This window comes from Dermacentor andersoni, chromosome 1, assembly GCF_023375885.2.
Source record: "Dermacentor andersoni chromosome 1, qqDerAnde1_hic_scaffold, whole genome shotgun sequence".
NCBI classification, from domain to species: Eukaryota; Metazoa; Arthropoda; class Arachnida; order Ixodida; family Ixodidae; genus Dermacentor; species Dermacentor andersoni.
The window spans coordinates 75,541,470-75,552,075 of record NC_092814.1 but is presented as its reverse complement, the minus strand read 5'-3'; the positions used below and the strand labels follow the sequence as shown (position 1 = coordinate 75,552,075).

Below are 10,606 nucleotides of genomic sequence, written 5' to 3'. Positions count from 1 at the left end.
CTTGCAGGCTTACAAGAAAAGTTGGAAAACATTCTTAAATATCCACATTGTTTTCACTATGAGGTTGCTCAGAGTGTGAACAGCGTTAAAATAGATCAAAGGCGAGATAGGTAAAGCTTAAGTTGTCAGTACAGGAGTTGGTCCAATTGATCCCTGCATAACTGTATGTCACTGTAGCTAAAATAGAATATTATTATTCACAGCATATTTTCCAAGCTGGCCCTCACGAAGCAGTACAAAATACGATCTCCAATGACCGAGATTTTGAAATTAAGTACCTTCCTGCTGAGCCAAGGGCATTTGCTGAACATTTTCATTTTACTACGTAACATTCATCATGCAAAGCCCAGTTCTGTACCAGCTATGCAAACCGATGACATACAAACCTTGTGCTGACAGAACTGTCATTCATAAAAAAATGTTTATTCCGCACCATTTTGCGCGTGCATGGTGTTCGGGTTTTCGTCCTTCTCCTGTCAATAATGTCCAGCATTACGGATGTTTCTTTCATAATTGATGGCATGAGAGCGGCAGTGCGAGGTGACAGGTGTCACAGTTGGGACGTATTCGACGCCTCTTGTGGCGGCAGCGCTGGGACTAGTATTGTCTTCTCGGCGCGTCACCACACAGCTCTCGTCCACCCTGGCACTGGTCGGGGGTCAAGCGGCTGGCATCGCGAAGTTCTTTCAGCTCAGCCATAGCATAAGCCTGGGGACAGTCCGAGTACCGAGAGGCCAGCTTGAGGCACTCCGAGAGGACGTGGAATGCGCTGAAACAAAACAACAACAAAAATAAACGTCTTATTATTTGGCTGTTTAAATATAGGTATTACAGGGGATACTGACATAAGAAGCTCCAGCTGCTTCTTTGCTTAACACACAAAAACACCAACGACATAAGAGCTACGTATACATGTGTGGAAGTGGTCATTCGTTGAGAATGCTCACTCCATGCCCTGTGAGATAAGTTGAAGCTTAACTTAGGACTAATTTCATTTAGCAGAACACAAGAAAAAAAAAATAACAGCAGAATTTTTTTATGCGTTGATTACTCTAGTAAATGACTTTGCAGTTACTTCAGCTTCATTTAATTCTCAGCGCTAAATGAGCCTTGAAATCGCGTTGCTCTTCTTGCGTTAGAGCAGCACGTAGTAATGCAGCAACATTAAAGCTCATGTGCGTATTCTTCAGGATCAAGCGTCGAATACTGAAAAAAAATGTATACATTAAAAACAGCCGTAAATGCATTTAACAGGAATGGAATCAGAACACGCTACGTATTACGTTTACGCGTATGAACAGTGGAGCTTCGGAGGTCATGGATCGTATATAAATAAAGCAAGGAGGCGAAAATACGACGCAATCGGAATACAAGAGACACATTAGGCCAGCGCACTTTAGTTGTCAGTAGACGCACCTTTCCTCTCTTCTTTACGAACGCAAAGTTCATATTACCTCCCTATCCCACAGCACTTTCTATGGTTAGTAGTTCCTGTTTCTTTGTTTTGCTGCAGTTACATGTGGCAACGGCAATTAACGCTGCACTTATTTATGTTTTGGTACGCATGCGAAGACGGCAAAACACCGAGCAACCACAGCAGAAACAGCTGTCGCTGAATAATTGCTGATCGCGCTATCTATTGCTTTCGAGTGGGCTTAATGGCCAGTTCAGGAGTCCTCAAGGGCCGCCGCTCGCATCCTGCATGCATGCACGTCGCCGACGCAATAGAAGCAGCTCTCCCACCAGCATCTCTGGGAAGCTGACGCCTGTTGCAAATTGGTTTCGTGCTTCGTCTTGCAGCGGCCCGCATCCCGGCGGTAGCCCATGTGGTCGCATCCGTAGGCGGTCGTGCACACTGCGAGGAGCAAGCGGAGGAGAAGCGCCAGACCCTCGATTTTGTCCATGGGCGTTTATCAGTCATAATGGCCGAAACGTGCGTATACGACCATAAATTGGAGCACAAAAAAAAAGCTGCTACAAGTTTATGTAAACAGCAACAACAACATCAACAAAACACATAACGATCGATCGAACGAATAATGCGGGAAGAAAGGCAAGCATACAAGTTCGTGCTCAGAGTTCTCTAAAAGAAACAAAATTAAACTCAGCCGGTGTGCTCCTAGTTCTTGTGTATAAGGCGACACTGAGGACGGGGTCCTGTACCAATACTTTCTACGCAGTTTGCAAGCGACAGTTTCGCATGCAAAATAATCGCTGGCCAATTGTAAGAGAAAAAACATCAGTGAATGTGGCCGGCAAATAGCAAACAGTTCTTTCGTCGAAGGGTCTGTTAATTCTACACCAGGTGCATGACAAAGAGAGCTAAAGCTCTTCGCTGCGCGCTGCAGCAAGCCAGGTCGATTTAGCTCTCCAGATATGCGATAGCATACTGAGAATGTGATGGTTGAGACGTCCTGCCAAATGTTTGCACCTGGATTATTCGCGGGTGAGCTTGCACACTCTCATTTATCAAAGTGATGTTTTGAGCCACCGCTGTGGCTTAGCGGCTATGCTCTTGCGCTGCTAAGCACAAGGTGCACAAGGTGTTGATCCCACCAATACGTATTGGTGGGATCGAATCCCACCAATACGTATTGGTGGGATCGAATCCCGGCCGCGGCTGCCGCATTTCGATGAGGGCGAAATGTCAAAACGTTAAAGAGCATCTGGTGGTCAGAATTAATCCGGAGTCCCCCACTATGGCGTGCCTCATAATCAAATCGGGGTCTTGGCACTTAAAAGCCCAGAATCGAATTCAAGGAGACGTTTCTATACTGCGTATTTCCTACAAACTTGCGATTTCGTGCACACTGTGGTGGGCGTTCGCGCATGCGTTCAACATACCTCGAGTTTTCGGTTAGATTCCTCCGAAGAGGGCGAATCACGCCTATAATGCTAAAAAGACATGTGTAACCACTGAATGGGATCGAACCTCAATCTTCCAGCCCAGCAGCCCAATGCTCTAACCATTAGACCATGATAGTGCGCATGCTTCCCTCGTGCCGAAGTCGCTCGTTGAAACGTCTGGCTCTTATGTCACGTGCCAGTTTTTAGAACTCTTACCTCGTGACATCTAGCGCTTGGAGACGGTGTGTTTGAGACGCAGCTTTACTTAGGGATCGGCCCATACTTTTCGTCAGTGGGCGAAGTCCGTCTATAATGCTGTCGCATTATAATAGCGAAAACACAGGATAATCAACTTTGCATTAATAGATTAGAATTCTTAGATACCGTGGACTGATAGGGGTGCATTTTTTTTTCTTATTTGGAGCTTGCCACTTGAGGGGTGGGGGGCACAATACTGCTAGGTCACACATATATGTCGGTGTTATGTCATAGGCAGGCCGCCTTCGACAATTAATACTACATGAGCTATCACAATTTGTCGGCGCCTGCTCTTACGAATCACTCAAGCTTACAAACTGCTTTGTAACTACGGACCCTGGTACGGTGTCACGGTCAACAGCCAAAACAATTTGTGGGCCAATACTCACCGCGTCCTTGGCGTCATTATCGACAGACGCTTTTTCATGGTGCCCCAATATGTCTCAAATGAGAAGTAAACTGTGTTTTTTATACTTAGGGGTGCCGCTATAGGCAACAGGCGCGGGATCATGTTGGACCCGTGGCGCCTTCTTGCGGCGGCCTCGCGAATGCAATGGCATGTGACGGCCGGTCCAGGCGCAGCAGATGCAGCCGCCAGCTACGTTATGTTGATTGTGTTACATTCTTTCTTATGTTTTGCGCTGCCGAAATACCACGTGGAACCCAATCCGAACAAACATCTTGCCTTTTTGGGCGCACTAACAGTTACTCAAAGATGACTGAACTCGGTGAGGCCAACCAGTTTTCATCCTGGCCTCATCAGATGGTATGATGGAAAGCCTGGATAAGCGCGGTTCTAGGCAACGGTACGCACATTTCCAACGCTACTTTTGTATAATTCTTCTAGCATAAATATAGGAGCAGTTCATTAGCAAGAGCTTCGTGCTCCATGCAAATTGTGGTTATTAGCTTCTGCAGGTGTGGCGGTTTCGGAGCTTGTGCACCAAGGCCAATAGGTGGATTTGTAGTCGTCATTTTGCCATCTTTTCAGTGGTTCGGTCTTTTTATTTAAGGGCATATTTCCCGTAAAACACATTGTTGGGCTAGTTGGTCCATTGTATTTAAGAAAAAAAAAACAGCCAGTTGGTTGTTTATTGGTTTTGAACCAGCCAGTTGTTTAGTTGTTTTATTGGTTTTTACTATGCTTTTGCTATGAACATGTGACTCTGCTATGCTATGAACGTGTGACTCTGCTTTGTTACGATTAACTAACATCTGTGTTGCTAACATTGTCATCACTGGGGTTAGGCAAAGATAGATGTGAGATTCCTTGGAAGATAGAAGGTGCATGCGGCCTTTGGCATTGTGTTTTCTTGACGGTTGGTTGCCATAAGCCAATTATGCGGTTGTCATGTGACAGAGTGGCCTTTATAATTTAGAGCCCCGTTCTGTCGAATAAACAGTTGGTAGTCCAGTCCTTTTCCTGTCTTCCTGCATGTTTCCTGTGTGTGTCTTTTTTGGCTGTTCTTTTTTCTTAAGTAAGGTTTATTTCCCTTCCTCACGCTTCCCAGCTCTGGCTGCGACTTGTACACGATTCTGTATGCTGTGCATCGCCGGCGAATGCCAACGCAGTAGCATGTTCAAACTAGCCGTCAACGCCGGCCTTACACGAGCACTATCCGCCGGCGACAGTTTAGCTCCGCTAAGCTGTGAAAAATACCAAGGCTGAGGATTGAGCGAATTAATAAGACATTAAGATGGGCGAAGCATCAAAAAAGAAGAAGAAAAATGGACGGAAAAGTGGAACATGCCAACACATGTGCGATCGACGAAGCAGAAAAAAAAAAAATCTCGTATTCCTTTGTCCATGACTTTTGTGCTGCACCAATCTACATGATTAAGTACACGAAAATATTAACGTGCACAGCGCAATAGCATCTGCAATATAACTGACGGAGTTCCACGTCTTAGCTTTCCATGGAGCGCTTTGTTTTCGGGGTGCAATGGCATCGCAATTTGCACTCGTTTTCTGCTTTATATACTATCTGATGTCATAAATGTGACCTGCCTCGTACAAGCGGCGACCTTTCTCAAGAGCAGGCGCACGAAAGTTTGTTTTGCGGCTCATCATGCTTTCAAAATCAGCAGTGTGAAATTACTGGAAGTGCCGTGTGCGCCTTGGGCCCTTTGTCTGCGTCGCATGCCAGGGCCGGTATTTTGTAGCGATGCCTTTTCCGATTCTATGCTTTTTCAGCCTTTTCGCGCTTGGCCAGTGGTCAGAGCGACGGTCTGCCCACATTATCAACGGGATCAGGCGGCCGTGTGTGGTGGATGATAAGAATAGCATAGAATAAGGCATAAGGCATCGCTACAAAATAGCGGCCCAGTGCTCTTACTGCTGCTGTTCGCGGCGCTCTTATCCAGCGAATTGCTGGCGCCTTAGCAAGTAGGTTCTCACCCGCTGCAACGACACTGTCCCCTTTATTGTGCCTGAAGTATCCTACTGAAAACATCACTGTTCCTGGAATAAAGAAAAATACCAACTTACTACCGCCGGCTCTGAACCAAATTCCTGGCTATTTGGTGGGCTATTTTTCTAGGTTCACATCATTCAGAGACACAGGAAGCTCTTAATTGAAAAGCATAGTGGCTAGCCAGCGTATATTCGCCTACTTACTATTCTACAGGCAATGGGACAAAGGGGAAGAAAGGCCCTAGAAGAAGGTGGGCTGACGGAATGAGGAAAAAAAAAAGGCGGAAATATATCGCGATTTTTGTAAACACAACGGTGGCAGTTTTCTCTGATGGCAGACAGTAGTTGCTCCTAATTCCTACGGCGTAAACATTAAGAGCTTCAAGAGCTGCATTAGAATCACAGAATACTGCCCATTAGAAGATCACGCATTATTCAATTCACACTGGGGTCCAGAATCGTGGCTCTGCTGAATATGAGCGGGGGTAACGACCTCGCAAATGCGCAGTATTCTGTATTCTAAAGTGTTTACACGGCCTTGATCCGTCATGTCGGTTATATATAGTGACCGCCAAATTACCTTAACACTGCTGCGTCGACTAGTGACTAGGAGTAGCCTTCGTCAGATTGCGTTATGTAATTGGAATAGTATGCAATACTAATAAACTATTTTAGTGACATTTCATAAAATTGTGTTTAACTCCTCTTCAAGAACGCTGGAGATGACTCGCGACATATCACTGAGAATATGAGCTGGCAAAATAAAACGGTAGGTTCGATAATTAATGGGCCAAAAGACTACGGTAACGCACAATACTCTTGTGAAGGAACAAGAAATTACGATTGGTAATCAGCCTCTCGAAGTCGTGCAGGAGTGCATTTATCTGGGCGAAGTAGTGACAGGTGAGCCGGATCGTGAGAAGGAAATTTCTTGAATAATGAAAATTCATTGAAACGCATTTGACACGCACCGGGCCTCAAGCGAAGAACGGCAGCTTGTCAACATTAAAAATTGACGTATGCATGAGTGCCTTTTACCAGTTTTAACTTATGGTATTGAAACTTTGAGTAATAAAGAAATTTGAGAATAAGCTAAGCACCGCACAACAAAACAACAGAAAAGAAAATTATAGGTGTAGATTAATAGAAACAAAGACGGATGAAAGAGCAAACAGGCTAGCTTACAGTGTTCTCGTCGAAACTAAGAGAAATCAGCGGATTCAGGCAGGTCATATAAAGCGTAGAGCAAACAACCGATGGTCTACTAGAGTAAAAGAATGGGTGCTATGGAAAGGGAAAATGGTCGAGGATGCCAGAGAGATAAGTGGTACGATGGGATTAGGAAATTTGCAGGCATAACACGCAGTCGACTGACCAAGACACGGGTAGTTGGATATCGCTGGGAGGACGCCTTTGTTTTGCAGTGTGCATAAAATAGGCCGCCGCTGGTGATGGTGATTATGATAAAATATGATAATGGCTGGTCTACACGACTTCACCGGAGCGCTGAAGGTAACGAAACTAGCTGAGGTAAAGGTGGGCAGTGTTGGAATGGCGCACTCGAATAATCTTACGCCTCTCCGTTTCGTGTTCCATTTCTTCGTTTTACAGCTCCCCTTTGGCCTTGCATTGTTTATGCCCTCTGATTGCAACACTGTTCAAGCATGTCACTAAAAGCTTCTTATGGCAGCTATGCGATTTCAAGTTGGATATCTTTCCCATTCAGATTCAACCAAAATTTAGGGTGACCTTCGGCTCCAAGCCCGTATACTGTATACATCTTCGGTATTGCATAGAACTGGAGTCACTGCACGAACTGGAACTAACCAGAAGACCAAGTAAATTGGCAAATGTAGTGCAAAGTTGTACAGCCTTCCTCCCTTAAGTGAATGCACGGCTGTTACTCGCTTCTAGAGGCACTTTATAACCCTTTCCGTTATACTGCAGGATTTTTGAAGTTGCGGATTGCTTCTCTGGGGTGAAAAGTGAGTGTGCAAGCAATGTACAATTGTTGCTCAAGTTTTCATAGCGGGCCATTACAACTTGTACAGAGTGATAATCGCGCTTATAAAATGTTGTGATGATGTCATCTGAACAAAATAAAATAAACTACGCACACTTCAGACAAAGTTTATGGATCAGGTCGGAAACCGTAGAGCTAGGGGAGAGCACTAACAAAAGAGACGTTACAAAATTTTTTGTAATACTTGTATTTGATAATAAATAAGGGACGCAAATTTGAGTCAGAAAGGTGCAATACTTTTACGCGCATGGTAAGAATGAGAGCTAAAATCAAAGCAAGACAAAATTTAATTAAGTCAAGGGGTTTTACGTGCCAAAACCACTTTCTGATTATGAGGCACGCCGTAGTGGAGGACTCCGGTTATTTCGACCACCTGGGGTTCTTTAACGTGCACCTAAATCTAAGCACACGGGTGTTTTCGCATATCGCCCCCATCGAAACGCGGCCGCCGCGGCCAGGATTCGGTCCCGCGACCTCGTGCTCAGCAGCCCAACACATCAAAGCAAGAATCACATGTGAGTAAATTCTGAAACATAAACACGCAAAAATGACAAGTGGTTCAACACAGCAGGCTATCATCGGGATATCTTCATCGAAGTGCACTGAGCTCTTGCTATTTCAAACGTGCACACAGCTTCTCAACGGCGTAGCCAGAGAAGCAGGGTGGCCCTCCGGGAACTTGCCCCCCGCCCCCCCCCCCCCCCCCCCACCCCGAAAGAAAGAAATGTTAGTGCGTGGCATTCTTAGCGCCCACTGGCCCCCCTCATTCTCACCGTCGCCGAACAAGTACGTTCCCGCCCCCCTCCCCCACGAAATAAAATTTCAGGCTACGCCACTGCAGTTTCTGGATGTCAAGAACAACATAGCCTGAATATCCGGCTTATTGCAATGGTATACAAGGGGGAAAACATCTCCTCGTGTACAAAATGTATCCCATGGATGCGGGCTTTGATAGCACGAACTACTGTATGCACGAGTTCTCACTCAACTAAATGCATTCTTATACATAGGGTACTTCAGTTTCAAACACCTAGTGCATCTAAAAAACTGTATTGATAGGTAATGACGGATAAACGGCGCAAGAAAGACGGGGTCTAAGAAAAGAAATGGACGTCACAGCGCCAGTCACGTCTGTTTTTTTTTTTTTTTTCTCAGTCCCCGCATTTCTTGCGCTGTTTATCCGTCATTATGCAACTTTACCAACCCATCCAACTTGCCGCACTTCTCAGTATTTTATTGTGTTTGAATTACCAGCTTGAAAGCGGTTAAACACTGAAAACCGTTAAGAGGTATGCTGCACCTGCCTTGTGGTGGGCACAGAAGGTACATGTTCATTGAGCTCGCCGTCATAACATCCTTTTCTTTATTATGATTATCTCCATTTCCTTCGTTTAGTTAATTCTTAAGATTAGCTCTTTTTTTCTGTAGAATCGACGAAAGTGGAGAAGCCGAGGTACTTTCTACCTCAATCTATCCTTAGCAACCGATTTGTAACAAAAAACAATACATAACCGAATAACAGTTTACTTACACACAACCAAGAGGGCTCCGATGAAAATTGTCGCTTTCATGGTGCTTTTTGGAGGAAATTTCAGGAATTCTTGTCGCTGTCGACTGCCTCTGAAACGATCGAAAGAAGACCATCCAATTTGCTCTGTTGTATTGGTATAGCCTACAAAAGGTGCCGCTATTAGAATGCGTGGTTAAAATCCTGTTACTAGCTTTGCAACGGTATACTTGCCAGAACTGTTTAAAATCACGATTCATCACGATTCCTTCCTTCTATGTATGTTCCAACTAATGAATAAAAGCGTTTCAGTATGTCAATTTTTCTTTTTTGATATAGAAGAGGATCTGTAATAATGGAAGCGGTAAACGTGTCGTCAAGTTTCTGGGCCTCTAATCACAACACAGCCCATATTACACTGTAGTTTTGTCCCAATTGTACAACATGTGACGGTGGCAAAGAAAATGGTTGTGCACTCGGAAACCTTCCATGTCTGCGTATACTTCCAGGTACTGTATAAGCACTTCGTTGTAAATTCGTCAATTTGTAAATAAGCACATTTGTAAATTTCGCGAGATGAATTTTGGAAGGACTCAAGTAGCTTGGCCGTGCTAAAAATATATAGCGAACTTTAGCGCGGTCGCCAAGAAAACAATTAGTTATTGCGTTCATGATTAATAGCATCAGGATGATAAATATTCCAAACTAATTGAAACCGCAAGGATATATACAAGGCTCCAAGTGAAGGTAGCCCGTTCTTCGCCATTACCCCAGCAAATATGTATTTACTTTTGGCAGCGTGTCAGGATCTTGCAGAAGCACCTGCTTGGCTTAGTGAATAGAGGGCCACTGAGTGGCCGAGGTAAAGCTTAAACTCGCCATGACTTGACAAACAGCATAGGCAGGCTTCGAGCATCGTCAACAGCCTAAGAAGTCGCGTACAAGCGGTAGGCTGTATACGCGACCCACGCGCGTTGCAGCATGAAGGCCCCCCGCCACACGCGCCAGGTCGACCGAGAACCTTACCTTTCGAGCTGCGGTGAAGCACTGCCGGTTGTAGCGGTTGTTCGGGCTCCGCTTATGGAGCCGCAAGCGGTTATCCTTGGCAAAGAATGACACAGAAATCAGGAAGTCGGTCCGTGACCGTTTACTGTCCCTCTTTCCGTAGAACCTGTTCGAAGAAAGGAACGCTGCGAAGCGCCCCTGTGGGTTATACAAATGAACGGGTGGCCGGGGCTTCATTGCGTAAGTGTGCCATCAACGCGGCTGCAATCACCTTTGCCCGGGACGTGGCCAGCGTACGTCTGGGGTTGGACAGGATGTACGCACTATTGAAGGAGGGACGTTAGAAAACACTTTTGCTCCCTCGGTTTGTCTTGGCGTTTCTTCACGTATCTGACTTCTTCTTTCTCTTTTTTAGCTTCGCACATAAATGACTCTCGGGATATTGCTTCGTGTACAGGCAAACTGCACGGGCGCCCTTACTAGGTTCGCATGGCATGTTTTCTATCTTTTAGAACTTGAATATGAGTTCCGGCTTTCTAGTACATAACTTTTT

The 10,606-nt window shown here is 45.3% G+C and overlaps 1 protein-coding gene across 2 annotated transcripts; it reads right to left on the bottom strand.

The window, feature by feature from the left end:
* Positions 1-402: 402 nt before the first annotated feature.
* LOC126545634 (uncharacterized) lies at positions 403-10,228 on the bottom strand. 2 transcript variants are annotated; one of them, XM_050193557.3, is made up of 4 exons: positions 10,075-10,228; positions 9,073-9,161; positions 1,744-1,855; positions 403-769 (listed from the first exon to the last, which is right to left on the bottom strand). In XM_050193557.3, the coding sequence occupies exons 2-4, from the start codon at positions 9,110-9,112 to the stop codon at positions 598-600; spliced, it is 324 nt and encodes a 107-aa protein (XP_050049514.2). In that variant the 5' UTR covers positions 9,113-9,161; positions 10,075-10,228; the 3' UTR covers positions 403-597. The 2 variants fall into 2 exon arrangements, with proteins under 2 accessions (XP_050049514.2, XP_054917596.2); XM_055061621.2 differs by lacking the exon at positions 10,075-10,228 and adding an exon at positions 9,838-10,056.
* Positions 10,229-10,606: the final 378 nt, after the last annotated feature.

What these genes read in the sequence shown, in the direction of transcription:
- LOC126545634 (XM_050193557.3), bottom strand. Translation starts at nt 9,112, where the DNA reads ATGAAAGCGACAATTTTCATCGGAGCCCTCTTGGTTGTGT. An exon ending in CGGAGCCCTCTTGGTTGTGT is followed by an intron (nt 1,856 to 9,072) that starts GTAAGTAAACTG and finishes TGCTCCTCGCAG; the next exon opens with TGTGCACGACCGCCTACGGA. An exon ending in TCAGCTTCCCAGAGATGCTG is followed by an intron (nt 770 to 1,743) that starts GTGGGAGAGCTG and finishes GTTTTGTTTCAG; the next exon opens with CGCATTCCACGTCCTCTCGG.